The following is an 18,151-nucleotide window of genomic DNA, read 5'->3' on the forward strand; positions in this document are numbered from 1 at the left end:
GTTCCATCAGCGCAAGGACCTGTATTTGCCACACATGGGTTTCCACGGTCGCTTTGAGCTGGGCTCTCTATGCAAGTGTCCCTTACACATATGCAGGCATCTCTGACCAGGGATTTGGTGAGAGGAGGGTAATAAAACCAAGCCATTAACCCCACCAGCATCTTCTGAGCAGGTCACAGCTCCCAAGCGCAGAGCAGCTGAGGAACAGGTCCACCACAAGGTTCATCATAGACATGAAGCCACAACCCACCAGCAGAGCTGCAGCCTGGACACCATCCCTCCCAGCCCTCCCAGTGTCTCGTGCCACATACCAGGCGACTGATTTCCTCCTGCCTGTCTGGGGCAGACCTGGCCGTTGCTTTTATCATAGTTGATGTTTGATTGTCTGTGAGCTTCTTGATGCACCGCTGGCCGGCCACGATGTTGCACACCTGTACGGCACAAGAGACAGCAGCCACGCATTAGGGACAGGCATGACACAGGGGACACGGCTGAGCTGCCCCGCGGGCACGGCGTTCAGCCCTAAATCAGAGGAGCTGGGCCTGCAGCTGCAGGAAAATGGCATTTTTTGAGCACAGACTCCTCCTTCCCTCACCAGAAGTGGCTCTTGCCAGGTCAGCAACAGCACCCACGACACATCAGCTGTGCAGATTGTCACACAGAAACATCATAGAATCATGGAATGGGTTGGATTGGAAGGGACTTTAAAGCCCACGCAGTTCCAACCCCCTGCCATGGGCAGGGACACCTCCCAGTGGCTCAGGGGCTCCAAGCCCCATCCAACCTGGCCTGGAACCCCTCCAGGGATGGGGCAGCCACCACCGCTCTGGGCAACCTGTTCCAGGGCCTCCCCACCCGCACAGCAAAGCATTTCTTCCCAAGATCTCATCTCCATCTCCCCTCTTTCAGCTCAAAACTGTTCCCTCTTGTCCTGTCCCTGCCCTCCCTCATCCAGAGCCCCTCCTCAGCTTTCCTGGAGCCCCTTTCTGTACTGGAAGCTGCTCTAACGTCTCCCCGCAGCCTTCTCTTCTCCAGGCTGAACAATGTCAACTCTCTCAGCCTGCCCTCACACAGGAGGTTCTCCAGCCCTCGGATCATCTCCATGGGCTCCTCTGCACTCGCTCCAACAGCTCCATGTCCTCCCTGTGCTGAGGGATTCAGAACTGAAGGTGGTACCAGAGCACCCAACAGCCCAGAGCCAACACTCACCTCCAAGGGCAGGTACGTGTGCTTCTGCTCCTGGCCAACCTGGAGGCAGGGTAGGTGCGGATATTTCAGCTGCAGGTTGTATTTCTGCTTAAAGTACTGAGCCACTGTGCACTCCACAGTTTGACCGCTCTCCAGCTGCAGGGGGAACCTGGCAGAGAGGCAGGACATGAAGGATGCGCCTCCTCAAAACAGACACTTGCAGAGCTCAAGCACTGCTTACTCTGGCTGCAAGGAGAGGGATCTGGTCGGCTCCCACTCCATCAACGAAAATAAAAAGCACAAGAGTGGTATTTTCAGAACTCGAGTCAGGAATACTCTGATCCCAGTGTGGGACTGTGGGCCCTAAATAAAGCTCTCCCTCACTAATCCCGCTAATCAGGGCAAATGTTTGTTGCAGGACATGCCATGCATGCCGCTCTCAGGTACATAAACACAGCACGCTGGCGCTCAGGACTTCCATGTGTGGTGCCATCCCTGGGAGCGGAGCACCAGGCAGATTCCTCAGCCTATCCCAGCACGGAGCAGAGCACGGGAGCAGGCGGGTGCATCTCCCTTCAAACCCACAGTAACAGAGTCCCCAAACTTCCCAGTGGCAGGACTGACATGTGTCACACTGTTTGCAGCCGGAGCGTGTGAAACCCAGCCTCACCCTGCACCAGCTGTTCCCGGCTCCAGAAAGAGCTCCATGAAAATGAAGAATTGACCTGATATTCCTTATGGAGCCAAAATTAGACAGGCGAGCCAGCCCCAGCGCCCTGGCGAGGCGTCAGATTCCTCCTGCACTCGCCAAGCCTGAAGGCTGGGACCCAGGGATGCTGGAGCTTGGGGGAAGCAGGATGTATGCATGAACCCCAGCAAGATACACTCGGAGCTGGTGCTGTGCAGCGAGGAAACAGGGCTGTGGTGAGGGAGAGGGCAACCCTGGAAAGGAAGCCCAGGATGCAGAGAGCAGGACAGCCCCTCGATACAGAGGGGTGCCCAAGCCCAGGCTGCTCGCAGGCACATGCAAATAATTCCTAGGCAGGGAATCGCTTTTATCCCCTGACAAAACTTCTGCTTTGGCAGTGTCTATTTTAAGAAAGAAGAAAATCAAACCTGGAGGTAAAATCTAGGACAATTCTTAGCATGTCAGCTCCTGCTCGCTGCAGCGCGCCGCCTGCCAGACAAAGCATCCTCTGCGCTCCCACCCTCCCGCTCGCCTTCGCTGTGTGAGCTGCTGCACCCAAAACCGTGGCAGAGCACCAGCACATCTCCTCTCGCCATCGCAGAGGTTGGACTTTGCTGTCCAGCTTTCCCTAACTATGCTGGCAGCTGCTAAGAAGGAGAACAGCTTGGATTTTTCCAAGGGCATCTTCCCACCCGCCTTACGTCTGGTGGCTGGCTGGCCGCCGGGTCACGTTACACACGCGGTATTTCCTCTTCATCTGCCCGCAGTGGGTAACCTCCACTTTCAGTCCTGGTGCAAGACAGAGACACAGCGGTCACCGGAAGCGACTCCCCTTCGCCCACCTTCCCTGAGTCACCACTATCACTTTCCTTAAATAATTAACAGTTTACAAATGCCCTGTGAAGCACACGACAAGGCAACGGGGCCCCGGAAGGTATTTCAAATGGGTAACCCCACCGCTCCCGCCTCGCTGCAGGGGCTGGTGGGCACCACGCCACGGCCGTGTCTGGGGCAGCAGCTGCCTGGGGACGGTCCCCAGCGCTCCTTCAGGCTCTACCTTTGATCTCCTTGGTGAAACGCACTCTCTGTGAGTCCGTCAGGGGTTTTGGCTGCTCGTCGATGTTCCGGATGTCCAGCACCTCACACATGAACTCGATTACGGGTTGGGCTTTGTAGAAGGCGGTGGCTGACACTGCGGGACAGAAAACAGAATCATGGAATGCTTTGGGTTGGAAGGGACCTTTACAGCCCATCCAGTCCAACCCCCTGAAGGAGCAGGGACAGCTTTAACCACATCAGGTTGCTCAGAGCCCCATCCAACCCGACCTTGAACGTTTCCAGGGACGGGGCCTCCACTGTCTCGCTGGGCAACCTGTGCCAGGGCCTCCCCACCCTCACCGTACAGAATTTCTTCCTTATATCCAATCTGAATCTCCTCTACTTTAGTTTAAAACCATTCCCTCTTGTCCTGTCACAACAGGCCCTGCTAAAAAGTCTGTCCCCAGTTTTCCTGGAGTCCCTTTCAGCACTGGAAGCTGCTCTAAGGTCTCCCCCAGCCTTCTCTTCTCCAGGCTGAACAACCCCAACTCTCTCAGCCTGGCCTCATAAGCAGAGGTGCTCCAGCCCTCGGATCATTTCCGTAGGCTCCTCTGCACTTGCTCCAACAGCTCTGTGTCCTTCCTGTGCTGAGAACTCCAGAGTGGGTGCAGAACTCCAGATGGGATCTCACCAAAGCCAAGTAGAGGGCCAGAATCACCACATCACAAATCCCACCATGCATCCCTGCTCTCTCCCTGCAGACGGAGACACACCCCCAGCCCCATCACTGCAGTTCCCCAGCACGAAAAATAACGTCACCATCAATGTTGAGCATCATCTTCCACATGGCAGGCCGGACCGACTGGTGGAAACCGAACCAGACCTCCCTGCCGCCTCCCAGTGGGTGGTAATAACCTTCGGGAGGGGAGAAGAAGGAGCGGCCGACGGGAGTGTACCTAGGAACCATGGAAAATCGCATCAAATGGTGCATGCCAGCCCCACCGGCAGCGACCACAAAGCACCCCTGAGCTCCTCTGAACCATCATTCGCCCCGCCGGCTGCCTCACCCCGTTTATCCCCTGGGCAGGAGCATCCTGAGCAATGGCTCCAAGCAGCGCACAGGCCTTTGCCTCCTCCAAAAGACCGCCAGGGCCAGCTCCAGCCACAACAGCCTCCCAGGGGCAGCCGGTCCCCTCCCTGGTACACTCGGTGCCCGTGGCACAGCCCCTGCCACCTGCCCGCCCTGGGTGCAGGTACCTCATGGAAGCCAGGTGCCTCATGGCAACGTCCAGCGCCTGGACAGATTCCAGGGGCACAGGGATCTGCCCGCTGACCAGGGCCTCGTGCAGCATGCGCCAGCTCACGATGGCCATCCATTTGATGGAGACCTTAAATATCCTGTCCTTGCCTTCCCCCGGGATCGTCACCTCGAAGTCAACCTGCGAGCAGAAGAGAAGGGTAAGAGATTGCGGCATCCCTGCAGGCGCAAGGGGAGGAGATAGGTTTTTCCCAGGCACGAGGCAGGTCATGCTCGCCACCGCCTCTTACCCGCTCGTTTCCGATGGGCAAGGCCGTGACAGTGTAGATGTTCTTCTTCCCATCGTAGACCGGCTTTCGGTCGCCGAAGATCTGTGGTTTGAAGTGCTGTACCATGTACTCCACGACTTCCCTACAGAGGCAAGAAAGAGAAGAGAAGGGAAGGTTTGTTTTGCATGTTTCTTTACAGCCTGACACCTTCTGCGACCTGCCTGGTCCCCAGCGTCCTTGTCCAGGGCACTTCTGAGCTGCAGGGCACCCAGGAGCAGAGCTGAGACCGCTCTGGGCAGAAGGGCCCCCGATAAACAGCCACACACCTGGCCCTGGGGCTTGGAACATCATCCTCGGCAGAAGTTTACGCAGTTGGCAGGAACATGCACCCACCGGAGCTGGCTGCAAACCCGCCAGGAGGGCAACAGGTGGCCTGTGGTCACTGAGAGCAGGGGACACAGCAGCCACCGCCTCTGCTCACCGGCTTTCGGGGTGCAGAGCTGCCCAAGCTGCTGGGGCAGGAGGGGACGGGCAGCGAGGAGGATGTCAAAAAGGATAACAAAGAAAAGAACACGATGGCCTGAGGTCTGGGGCCAGCTATTTTTAAACACGGGATTGCTGCCAAAATCGCACAGCTGCTTTGAAGAAGCAGGGGACCGTGCGGAGGTTCAGGACCTCCAAGGCTGTCAGGGGCAGGAGCCAGCGCTGTGACCCCTGCCACCATGTCCCCATGATGGTTTCCACCACTGAAGAGGGAGACAGGCACTTTTGGAAGCTCCACAAGGAAACTGGAAGTGGGAAACGAGTGCCAAAACCTCTAATACTTGCCTTACCTGTTGACTCTGCGTGGGCATTTGTCGGGTTTGATATCCACTTCATAATGATACACATCAATCTTGGGAATGTCCACTTCAAAGTAGTTGGCCAAGAGCTTGATGGGCTTCCCAACGGTTCCTATCCCGGGCCGACGCGGCGCTTGAAATACCTGCTGCAAGGGTGGCAGGTAAGCGCCTGCAGCTGTAAGGAGAGAAAACAGGTCAGGAGGGCCGGGGGGAACCCTGTGCTCAGATAGACAGAACACATACAGCGCTCTCCATCACCACAGACTGAAACAGGAGGTCTCCCACTCCTCACGCTCCTGGCAGGAGGTGGTAGTGGCAAAATTTAGACCAGCACAGCTGGGAACGGCTTCCCTGGGCACTAGCTGGTCAAAGGGCAAGGCCAAGTCCTCCACCCTGCTGTGCTGATGTCAAACTGTCCATAACTTTGCCTTACGGAAAGTAACTCATCCAGGGCCACATGTGGGAGCAGGACAGGACAAGGGACTCCAAGTTGCCTGTCCCAAGAGCTTTGAAATCGGCCAGGATGTTGCCTCCAAGCTGCACTTCAAGGTCTGTCTCGCACAAGAAACTTTGCAATACACAAACAACCAGCACAGTGGCCAGAAACTCTCCAGTCCGGGCTTTAAGAAGCACGTGGAGACCCTGCCAAGGGTCTGCACAGCAGCAACCTTCGCTGCCAGCGTCTGGGAGACATCGGCACACTGGATGAGTGAGGATATACTTAGACCAAGGCCAGCCCTCCCAGCGCTGTGGTGTGTTTTTCTTGCCCATCCCTTCCTCTTGATCAGCGAGTGCAAGGACAGGACAAGGGGAAATGTTTTTTTTAGCTGAAAAAGGGGAGACTGAGATGAGATCCTACGGAGAAATGCTTTGCTGTGAGGGTGGGGAGGCCCTGGGACAGATTGCCCAGAGCAGTGGTGGCTGCCCCATCCCTGGAGGGGTTCCAGGCCAGGTTGGATGGGGCTTGGAGCCCCTGATCCAGTGGGAGGTGTCCCTGCCCATGGCAGGGGTTGGAACTGGATGGGCTTTGAGGTCCCTTCCAACCCAACCCATTCCATGATTCTATGATTCCCCAGTTCCTGTGGGAGGAATCCCCGTCCATGGATCTCTCTGGGCATTCCCAGCATCCCACTCCGTACAACAGCATTTGCCAACCCACAAGCACAGAGAGGACCAAGCGCTGCCTGCCCCACTGCACGGCAGCGATGGGGACATCAAAGCCGACCCACGCTGGGCTCTGGCACACGGAGCACTTTGTTGTAAGGGCAGCGCCAAAAATAGCCAAGGTCTGACAGCTCCACAGCGCCAAGGGCCTTGCTGGGTCACGGGGAGAGGAGGAACGGGACGCTGCTGCAAACCCAAGGAGAAAGCACCCACATAACGCCGCCAAGGGGCTTTGCCACAAGCAGAGCGACCTCGTTGGTGGGTGCAATCTACCCCCTCCTCCAGCCCTGGCCTCCAAGTATGTCACCTCTTTGTCTTGGGGTCAGTTTTAGCAGGGAAGAGGTTTGCAGGCTCCCTCTGTGTGGTGGTCCTGCTCTGGGAAACCCCACCAGGATGCCCTGGCAGCCTTTGTCCAGCGGCCAGGACGGCTCCTGCCCACTGATTTACAAGCCACTGCCGGCACAATGGGACGGCTCTGCCCAGCGGGAGGAGGCGAGGGATCACATCTGCTCCACAGAGAGAAAATACAGCCCAGGAATAGCTCCAGCACCTCATTCCCCATGGCATCTCTGCTGGGAGAGCAGCTCTGGCTCTACTGGCAGAGCTGCAGGTCTGCAACCTCAATGAGATGCAATTCCCTGGATGCTCTGGCAGCAGGGACCTGCAGACACATGCATTTTCCCCTCCAGTGAATTCCAACTCGCGGCCGGAGGAAAGATGCCACAAGAAATAGGAACCACGTTCTTGCATCTGCACTGCGCGATTATTTAACTGCCAGATTTTGCAGGATAACAGATCGCTTTGGGTTTATACCAGTTAACAACGATTGCGTTTTAAACTCCAGGTCATGGGGTAACTCAAGTCCCAGCACCTGAACTTCCCTTTTATCTTAATCCCTCCCCAGCATCGTTCCCAACTGAAAAAATAAAGAGTCACATTGTTGGGGAAGGCTGACTCTGGGGAAGCTGCTGATAAAAAGCAGAGAAAATTAAACCAGTTTGATGAAAACCTCCTATGAGTTTTGGAAGGCAGCAAATAAAAACAATCCCAAATCCACAGTTCAAGAAGAGTGGGTAGACGGAAGTACCAGTTTTTCCACAAAACCCATTATACGGACTTAAAATAAAGATCTGGAGTTGTCAGGAGGGTATCAGCACCCAAAAAGGACTGAACTATGTTTCTAAACTGACAGCGCCCTTGGACTCAATGGCATCTTAAAATATTGCCCAAGCAGCTTTCAACACCGCTCTCCCCAAGGCAGGAACTGCCCTTCCTACCCCCATCCCGCTTTGCCTGTCCCCACCGATCCCAGTTTGCATCTCCTATCCATTTCTCACACCCCGCGAGGTCTGGGCCAGCTGGGCCAGGTGCGGGGAGCGCAGCGTGGGGATATTTGGAGCGCTCCATCTGGGTGGCCAACTGTCCAAGTCAGCCCCCAAACAGCATCCCGGCTCCAATTTCAGCTCCGGAACACATGGTGCTCTTAGCACCCCTTGATCCCATCCATTTGCTTTTTAAATCCAAATTTCAATCCCAGTCTAAAAATATCAGAAGCAGAAAACCAGAAGAGCAGCAAAATGAATTTCAGATCTGCTTTTTACCTCCGCACCCTATCTCTGCAAGACCTGGAGCCAGTCTTCTTTAATATCTTTATCCATGATCTGGATGAGGGGATCGAATGCTCCCTCAGCCAGTCTGCAGATGACACCAAGTTGGGTGGGAGCGTGGATCTGCTGGAGGGCAGGAAGGATCTGCAGAGGGCTCAGGACAAGCTGGATCCATGGGCTGAGACCAGCAGGATGGGGTTCAACGAGGCCAAGAGCCAAGTCCTGCACTTGGGCCACAACAACCCCACGCAGCGCTCCAGGTGTGCGGAAGAGCATCTGGAAAGCTGCCTGGTGGAAAAGGACCTGGTTGTCAGCAGCTGAACATAAGCCAGCAGTGGCCCAGGGGGACTGGATGATCTTAGGAGGTCTTTTCCAACCTCATGGATTCGATGATTCTACAAAGCCCTCCCACTGCAGGACACCCCTTGCGAGCATCCCGAGGCTGAAGCGCAGCAACAACTCCTGCAAAGCGAGTCCCTGCTCTGCTCTTGCCCTGCAGCAGGAGCCCAGCAGCTCCACAATCTGCCCGGAACCAGGAGCTGGGGCTCACCTGGCCCCAACGCCTCCTCGGGCAAAGCCATGTGGGACTCAGAGCAGTGCAACGAGCGGGACAATGTCTCCGAGGGCACATGTGCCATGCCCCAGGGGCAGTGAATTTTAAGAAACCAATCTTCAGACGAGCTGCTGCTCGCGATGTAATTCATGTCTCCACATGACGAACATTTATTGGCGAGTGTGAGCTCCCGGCCTGCAAGCCGATGCATTTTCAAATCACAATTCACAATCAAAGAGGTGTTTGCCAGCGCTGCCGGAGGCTCCGGTCCCTGCTCTGCCTTTCGAGCGAGAAACCGCGCACCCAACTGGAGGACAGCTGCTCTCCGCTGCCTTCCCTGCAACCACATCAAGGCCAGCACCCACGGCTTCTCCTCTCCAGGACCTCAGAATCACAGAATCATTAGGGCTGAGAAAGACCTCAAAGCTCATCCAGTTCAATCATCAACCCAACACCATCGTGCCATTAAAACATGTCCCAAAGCACCACATCTACAGAGGTTTTTTGAATCTCTTCAAGGGATGGAGACTCTCCCACTGCCCTGGGCAGCCTCTGCCAGTGCTTCACCACTCTTTCAGTAAAGAACTCAGTCCTAATATCCAATCTAAACCAATCTCTGGCACAACTTGAGGCCATTTCCTCTTGTCCTATTGCCTTCTCACCCCCAAGACGACCCTGGCAGCCCTGTGTGAACAGCACAGCATCTCCCCACGCCCCAGGGATGCAGCACAGCAGCCACAGTGCCAGACAGGAACAGAAACAGGCTTGGGACCAACAGGAGCCAACAGTCCAATCCCATCCCAGAACCCTGACATTACACCAGTCAGCCTGAAGATAATGCTCTGCTGTGCAAACCCTCTCGCCAGAGGATCACCTTTATGAACACAAAGCCTCACAATTAGGACCACGAAGCACAAAGGAAGGAGTCAGCCTCCAGCAAGGCAAAAGTTGGCTCAGGAGTTTGATGGGAGCCAGAAGATGTTGCAAGGGAACACAAACGAGGAGCCTGGCTGGAGGGAACAGCACGGCGACGGCAGGGAGACCAGGGCAGGACGCAAAACCAGCCTTGAGGATGGGAATGTTCACTCAGGGCTGACTCGGAGGCTTTCAGCAACTGCATACACACAGTCTTCAAATGCAATGAGCCAGAGCAGCAGCTGGAGCTTGGCCAGCAAAGTGGGGAGCGATAATGACTTTTCCTATCTCGATTACTTTGGGATCCAAAGACTTTTATAAAGCCATTCTCTCCAGAGCCTGCGCCCAGCCCGGCGCAGAGTGCCTACCTGGTAAACGGTGACTTATACGGATGGTGACACAGGGAGGGGGACTTGGGGTGACATGCAGTACCCGATGGGAGCTGCAGCATCCGGCACCTCCGGTGTGCGAGACTGGCTCTTCCCTGGACTTGGCTGCTTTGGCACCACTGGGAGAGACCCCAAAACCCCTCGGTGAACACACAGGCTGGACTTGCTCCTCTTCACATCACATCCTGGTGGAATCACCGCACAATTTGCCTTGGAGAAAATCCCCCAGAAGCCACGCTTCGCCTGGCTCGGAGGATGCTGTGCCAGGGAACCCCAGACAACGCAACGCTGCATCCTTGGGCACTTCACGCCCGCAGCCGCCGGCTGCAGCCAGGAACAGCAGAAAAGAGGCCAAACAAAACACGCCAGTTCCCCTTCGGAAAACGAAGCCTTGTTAAAAAGCGACCTAAAACCACGCTACGAGACAGGGGGGCTTCTGCATACCTCGACTCTCCATGGCAAAGCTGCACAGGCTCCCACTTTGTCATGTAAATGTGGATGCCCTGGGCCAGGGGCTGGAGGGCGAGTGTTGTTCCTGCAGCACAATGCAGCCAGTGAGCGGGATGAAATCCGCCTGCCATTATAAATTCAGCAGCCCAAGAGGAATCACAGACTTTCGCACACAAAAGCCGTGGCCTGGGGACGCACCGGCGGTGGAAGCATCACTGGGAGCATCAGGAGCATCAGCACCAACCACCATCACATCACCGGGTGCGTGCGAAGCACCTGCGGGCAGAGACGGCGGCGATGGGAAGCGATGCCAAGGTGAAAGTCCATTTGGGGTGATTAGTGCCGGAATATGGTTCTTTTCTATTATTTATTGTAACAGCTGGGGAACGCGACCCGCTGCCCAACAGCTGCCTGTGCCCAGGGAAAGCTGTCGGTGGGACGGCATGAAATTACCATGTCATTGAAATCCTCTCCCGCGCCACATTCAGCCGAGGGGCCGAGGGAACGGGGTTGAGACAAAAGGAAGTTTTATTGCAGCGGCGGCGCATCCACGACAGACCCTTCCCTGCCAAAATCCAGCCGGGAATCGGAGAGGAGCAAGCGGGGCCATGGCATGGCCACATGGCGTGGTCCATCCTTGCCCTGAGCCACCTCCCACCCTAAACCAGCCCCAGAAACTCCCCAGAGAAGTGAAACCGCCTCGTTGGGGAGGCAAAGCAAGCAGCATCAGGCGACTGCTGGTGGGGCAAGCAATCGGCTTTTCCAGTCTCCAGGCTCAACATGTTCAAAGCCGCCAGCTCTAAGCAGTGACCGACACAGTCTTCTTAAGCCCAGACTTCAAAAAGCTCCCTCTCATCTCTGAGACACCGCACCCACCCGCCGTCTGCTCCTTCCCAAGTCGCCCTGGGCGCAACCAGGCTCAAAACTGAGTTAAAGCAGATGATGCCCACGTGGGCTCTGCCTGCAGCATTAAATGTGTGCCATGGTCCACAGCCCATCTTCCAAGGGCAGTCTGAGCTGCCCAAGAGCCGCTCCTCCTCCGCGTTGTGGGTGCTGCATCCAAGAATTGTGTCAAAATGAGCTCTGATTTGGTTTACTACAGAATTCACTTCTGAAAGCAGTTCAGCTCTTTGAATCCTTGACACCGAGCACCACATGCTGCAAAGGGCATCCTTGTGCCATGCTCAACCTCAACCTTCCACTTGGAAATCATGGGTGGTGAACTCAAAAGCATCAAGTTAAGAATCAAGTTAAGAAGCACAGCCGCAGCCGAGGCCGGTATTCCCGCACCCCAGCGTGCGCGGTCCGGGCTGTGGAAGAGAGAACAGCAGATGCTGTGATGGAGCACAACAAATAGTGGCAAGAGCATCACCAGCTCCATCACATCCGTTCAGAGGGACTGCAAACCAGCGCTGTCGGCTCTAGGGAGCACGATGCTGTGATTCCGGCAGCACGGATATGGCTTGACCCACAGTGGCATGAGCCAAGCCGCGAGGGTCTTGCCGAGCCAGCCCTGCCTGCCCAGCAGCTCCACATCCTCCTTTTTGGACACTGTGAATGGGTGGGAGAAGCAACCCAGCACTATCTCTGCCAAACACCGATCATCCGATCCTGCACCGTGAGCCCGGTGTCCCCACAAACGGCACCTGGAGGTGGAAAAGGCTGACACCCCTCCCGCTTGCCTTGCAGGTCTCACATCGTTCCCGCGCTGCCCAGGCAGCGGCCAGGGATGTGCAAAGCTGGCAACAACAAACAAAGGCAGCCCCGAGCGCCAGAGGGATGGGACAAAGGCGACACCGGCTCCTCTCCGCATCCCAGCATGGCCCCACTCCACCGGCAGCCCCGGTGAGGAGCTTAAAACCCACACACAGCTCCAGAGATCGCCTTGTGAACAAACCACGCTTTCTGCTTGGTTTGGCTTTCTTTTAACATCTGCCACCTTAACAACTTGCCCCTGTTTTGTTCTTCCCGGGGTTCAGAGGCTGCAGCAAGCCTTCAGAGATAAATCATACATAAATCATACGTGCCATGTCCCCAGGCAAGGTGCTTCTCCCGGCTTTGTTTCTTGATATAATCCCATCCCAGAAACAGGCACATATGATTCTGTGTTTCCTGAAGATAAAGAGATCCAACAGCCGGAACAGCCTTGGGGTTTTTGCAGGGTTGCACACAGGAAAACAACAGCTAAGATTACCAGCGCTTAGGAAGTTTGTGAGGGATAAAGAAAACTAAAAGTTGGGGGGGAAACCAACTTTAGTTTTTCAAACCAGCACAGGGATGTGCCTCCCCGAGCAGGAGCTGTGGGGCAGAGATGTCCTAGATTCCCCTGCCAGCTTTCCAGGCACCTTTGTGTTGGGCACATCCAGGAATTTTTGTGTTGGTCATATCCAGACATCTTCATGTGGTGGGCACATCCAGGCACCTTTGTGTTGGGCACATCCAGAAGTCTTTGTGTTGGGCACATCCAGAAGTCTTTGGGTTGGGCACATCCAGGAATCTTTGTGTTGGGCACATCCAGGAATTTTTGTGTTGGTCATATCCTGACATCTTCATGTGTTGGGCACATCCAGGAATCTTTGTGTTGGGCACATCCAGAAGTCTTTGCATTGGGCCCATTGAGGAATCTCTCTGTGTTGGGCACATCCAGGCACACGCTGGGTTTCTACTTTATTCCCCTGCCAGGTCACAGCCTGGCACTATCGGAGCCCGCGCTGGTGCCCGTTGACAGGCAAAAAGATGCCGAGGCAGGGTGGAATCCTTGGCATGCAGGGTGACCCGGGCGAGAGCAGGCATCCCCACATGAGATTTGAGGAGGAAAAGGGGGAAATCCCCCAGCACACAGCACCAGAGCCCTGCTCCCAGCACAGAACCCACCGCCCCAGAGATCCCCACGCCACCAGCGGGACTGAAATCACCCAGAACATGGCCCCATCCCATCCCAGACGTCGGCTTAAACACCCCAAAGGGTTTTGTTCAGTCTGGCAGCGGGAGGGTGCGCAGCCAGCAGCGTTATCTGCGTTGCCCCGAGGCAGCAGCGCCCGTTATCGCCCTGAGGCGCCGGCAGAGCCCCTGACGTCGCCACGCAGCCGCCAAATCACGGCTTCCCGAGGCCAATAAATCATCCCCGTACACAAAGCGCCGGCAGGCAAGACGGTAACGCAGGCACGCCGAGATCTCCCGTGCACACTTCAAATTAAATCCCGTAAGGAAGGACCAAAGCTGGACTGCGAACGCGGAGTTTTACGTCAAAACCTCCCCACGGCAGGGCATTACGGCAAGGGGCAAACCTGGCAGCACGGGAACCGCGAAAGGGTCCCCATGTCATCACTCCCTCCCTTCCTCCTGCGTTATTTGAGGCATTAAAACCCTTCTGCGCCTTCGAGCAGCGCGAGCTGGCGATGCTCAAGCTGCTGAATTTGGGGGACGGCTCCCCCAAAGGCCAGGGCGAAGGAATCGGGATGGAAAGCGCCGCCGGCTGCTCGCGGGCGTGGGGAGGTGGGGGGACGTGGGGTGATTTTGGGGCTCAGCCCCTCGCCCGCAGCCCCAGCTCCGCGCATGCCCCGGCACCGGGACAGGAGACGCTTCGTGCTGTCACGGCGTGAGACATCGCAGGGCCTGCGCCGGCGGCACCCGCCTGCGCCCCAAACCCCACACCGGGGGGGACGGGGAGATAGGGGGGAATGGAGGGGGAAAATGGGAGCTGGGAAGGGTAAATGGGGAGGGGAGGGATGGGGAGATGGGGGGAAGGGGGAGATGGGGAGGAATGGGGAGACGGGGAGGAATGGGGAGATGGGGGAATGGGGAGGGGGGGAATGGGGAGAGAGGGGGAATGGGGAGATGGGGGAACGGGGAGGTGAGGGGAATGGGGAGATGGGAGGAATGGGGAGATGGGGAGGGGGAGAAATAAGGAGCTGAGGGGGTTAAATGGGGAGATGGAGGGAGTTGGGAGCTGGAGGGAGAGAAATAGGGAGCTGAGGGGGTAAATGGAGAGATTTGGGGGGGTAAATGGGGAGCTGGGGGAGAAATAGGGAGATGGGGAACTGGGAGCTGGGGGGAAATGGGAGCTGGGGAGGAAGTTAGAGATCTGGGGAGGGGCAGAAATAAGGAGATGAGGGGGTAAATGGGGAGGTGGGGGGAAATTGGGAGCTGAGGGGGGAAAGAGGAGCTGGGGTGCTGCTGCTGCTCAGAGCAAACCAGGCCCTATTGCACACTCACCCCCCTGCTGCACGCTTGCTCCTTCCTCATTGCACCCCCCTCTTTACAGGCCCCCCATTGCACCCTTGCATCCCCGTTACAGCCACGCTCACACCGTCCCTGTCCCACACTCACCCCATTGCACACCCCCATGACAGCCCCCGTCCACTGCACATTTGCCCCTTCACTGAGCACCCCCGTTACAGCCCCACTGCACACCCTCATTACAGCCCCCGTTGCACACTCACCCCATTACAGCCCCCATTGCACACTCACCCCCCGTTACAGCCCCTGCTGCACACTCCCACCCATTACACACTCACCCCCATTATCCCCTCCTCACCCCCCACTGCACACCCCCATTACAGCCCCCTGTATTGCACACCTGCCGCCCCGTTACAGCCCCTGTTGCACACCCGCACTGCACAATCACCCTCCGGTGCACTCTCCCATTACAGCCCCCCGTATTGCACACTCACCCCCCTATTACTCGTCCCCCTGTTGCAATTACCCCCATTATAGCCCTTGTTACACGCTCTCATTGCACACTTGTCCCATTGCATTCCTCTATTACAGTCCCCGTATTGCACACTTGCCTCCTGTTACTCGCCCCCCCTGCACACTTGCCCCCCGTACTGTGCATTCACCCCCACTACAGCCACACCATTGCACACGCGCTCCCCTTTACTTGCTCCCTCGTTACACACTCACCCCTGTTGCACGCAGCCCCACTGCACACCCCTAGTACAGCTCCCCATAACACACTCATCCCCATTGCACACTCCCCCCATTGCACACTCGCTCCCCCTACTTCACACTTGCCCCACCACTGCACACTCACCATCCTGTTACGTGTCCCTCTGTTGCACACTCCCACCCCCACTGCACGGCCCCGTTACATCCACCCTGTTGCACACTCCCGCTGCACACTCACCTCCTTGCTGCACACTCGCCCCCATTGCACACCCCCATTACAGCCCCCTGTATTGCACTCACCCCATTACTTGCCCCTGTTGCACACCCCCAATACAGCCCCCTGTATTGCATACTCACCCCATTACTTGACCCCTGTTGCACACTTGCCCCCCACTACAGCCCCCATTGCACACTCACCCCATTACTCACCCCTTGTTGCACACTCGCCCCCACTGCACACCCCCAATACAGCCCTCTGTATTGCACACTCACCCCATTACTTGACCCCTGTTGCACACTTGCCCCCACTACAGCACCCATTGCACACTCACCCCCATTACTCGCCCCTTGTTGCACACTCCCATTACACACTCCCCCATTACTCGCCCCCATTGCACACTCACCCCCATTACTCGCCCCTTGTTGCACACTCCCGTTACACACTCCCCCCTTGCTACACCCTCCACTACAGCCCCCACTGCACACTCCCCCCGTTACTCGCCCCCGTTGCACACTCGCCCCCCTTTGCATGGCCTCACTACAGCCCCCGTTGCACACTCGCCCCCCCGTTGCTCGCCCCGTTGTGGCACACTCGCCCCCGTACCGGCTCCCGCGGGGCCCGGGTCCATCCCATCCACGCGGGGCCCGGGGCCGCCGCTCCCGCTCCTCCCGCTCCGCCGCAGCCGCTCCGGCCGCGCCCCGCGCGCAGGCGCCGCCCGGGACTCAACCAACAAAGGCGGTGCCCGCCCAGAGGCGCCATCTTGGAGGGGCGGAGAGAGGGGAGAGAGCAGGGGGGGAGCGAAGGGACGGGACGGGGCGGAGTGTGAGGGGATGGGATGGGTGTGAGGGAAGTTGGATGTGAGGGGATAGGGTGGGATGGGATGGATGTGAGGGGATGGGATGGGGTGGGTGTGAAGGGATGGGGTGGGATGGATGTCAGAGAATAGATGTGAGGGGATGAGGTGGGATGGAGGTAAGGGGATGGGATGAGGTGGGATGGGGTGGGTGTGAGAGGATGGATGAGATGGGATGGGATGGATGTGAGGGGATGGGATGGGGTGGGAAGGATGTCAGGGGATGGGGTGGATGTGAGGGGATAGGGTGGGATGGATGGGAGGGGATGAGGTGGGATGGGGTGGGTGTGAGAGGATGGATGAGATGGGATAGGATGGATGTGAGGGGATGGGATGGGGTTGGATGGATGTCAGGGGATGGGGTGGATGTGAGGGGATAGGGTGGGATGGATGTAAGAGGATGGGCTGGGACAGGATGGATGGGATGGGATGGATGTGAGGGGATGAGGTGGGATGGATGTGAGGGGATGGGATGGGATAGATGTGAGGGGAGAGAGTGGGATGGGGTGGGTGTGAGGGTATGGATGGGATGGGATGGACGGGATGGGGTAAGGGGGATGACGACCAGGAACTGGGATGGAGGGGAACTGGACACTGGGATAGGACAGGACCCCTCCATCCCAGGGTCCGATCCAAGCCGCTCCACATTCTTTCCAGAAAGCAGTAGGGCAAAGTGGAGCAATCTCTGCTCCCAAAGCCAAGGGATCTCCACTATAACACCCGCCGCACCCCAGAGGCAGGGGTTGCTGAAGGTGCCGAGTGTTTTAGGCGACCACGCGTCCAGAGTGCATTTACAGCGGCCACGTTTCGGCCTTATCCGAAGGCTTTTTGCCCTGCATTTTCAGAGAGGTGCGCTTCACTGAAGAAACAGCCAACCCTCACCTGAAACAGAGAAGATGCACAAGCAAATAGCTCTGCCATTTATTAATTTACACCTTGCTAATACGGAATCACTGTTCCAGACCAACAGAGTCCACTGACACCGTATTTTCTCTGGACAGTGCTCCATCTCTCCGAGAACATCAAAAAAACTACATCCCCCAGGGCTGGCAGAGGGAATTCCCCCTCCTTCATGTATAATTCCATCAGTTTCTAAATCCTAGCATGCCAGAAATAAAACAGGTTGTGGCAATGAGTTCCACAGGTTACACATTGTGTACAAGTTTTAATTAAAAGTTAAATAATTTAAGACATTTGTTTACAGGCAGCAGTATCGGTTGCTCACTGTACATTGCATTTATTAGACATCAACAAGGAAAAACAGAACATTTGGCACCAGAATGCCAAGTTTTTTAATTATTATTATTATTAATTATTATTTTTGGACACATGAACACAAAATATCCCTGCAGGCTAAAAAGAAAAAAAAAAAAAAAAGAGGAAAAAATACATTGCAAGTTGTACACGACCAGCATCTCATCGCAACATGGGGCTGCTCACCCACCCATAACAGTTTAGAAAGAGTACCTCGTATTGCTATCGACATACACCCAGTCCAAAGTGAATAAAATACAACTTTAAACATTACAAGTCTAACAATATAGAAACAAAAATTACATCGTAAGTCAAAAAATGAACAAATGCAAACATTTCACACTGAAGTTTCAGCCTCTAGACATAGAAATATGAAAATGTCAATAGCAAGGTATAAGAAAATCTGTGATATCACAAGATTTTTCCTCCGGTGCACAAGGAAGAAAACCTTGCGGTCGAAACAGGATTGATACAATGCCCTCCCAACCCTGCCTTCTTAAAATGAAAGCAGAGTTTGCTCCCTTGCTATTGAGCAAGAAAACTCCTACGGCACATCCACAACGCTGGGCTGGG

The 18,151-nt window shown here is 56.1% G+C and overlaps 1 protein-coding gene across 1 annotated transcript in view; it reads right to left on the reverse strand.

The window, feature by feature from the left end:
* The window catches only part of LOC104065362 (protein argonaute-1), a 29,154-nt gene extending 12,932 nt beyond the window's left edge, over positions 1-16,222 (reverse strand). Inside the window, exons 1-9 of the mRNA XM_054086668.1 lie at positions 16,075-16,222; positions 5,275-5,458; positions 4,463-4,583; positions 4,172-4,353; positions 3,734-3,870; positions 2,934-3,068; positions 2,578-2,665; positions 1,210-1,357; positions 312-431 (exon numbers count right to left, since the gene is read on the reverse strand). Coding sequence (XP_053942643.1) covers positions 312-431; positions 1,210-1,357; positions 2,578-2,665; positions 2,934-3,068; positions 3,734-3,870; positions 4,172-4,353; positions 4,463-4,583; positions 5,275-5,458; positions 16,075-16,099 — 1,140 coding nt within the window. The 5' untranslated portion in view covers positions 16,100-16,222. The remainder of the gene's footprint in view (positions 1-311; positions 432-1,209; positions 1,358-2,577; positions 2,666-2,933; positions 3,069-3,733; positions 3,871-4,171; positions 4,354-4,462; positions 4,584-5,274; positions 5,459-16,074) is intronic.
* Positions 16,223-18,151: the final 1,929 nt, after the last annotated feature.

The sequence above is a fragment of the Cuculus canorus genome, chromosome 22 (genome assembly GCF_017976375.1).
Source record: "Cuculus canorus isolate bCucCan1 chromosome 22, bCucCan1.pri, whole genome shotgun sequence".
NCBI classification, from domain to species: domain Eukaryota; kingdom Metazoa; phylum Chordata; class Aves; order Cuculiformes; family Cuculidae; genus Cuculus; species Cuculus canorus.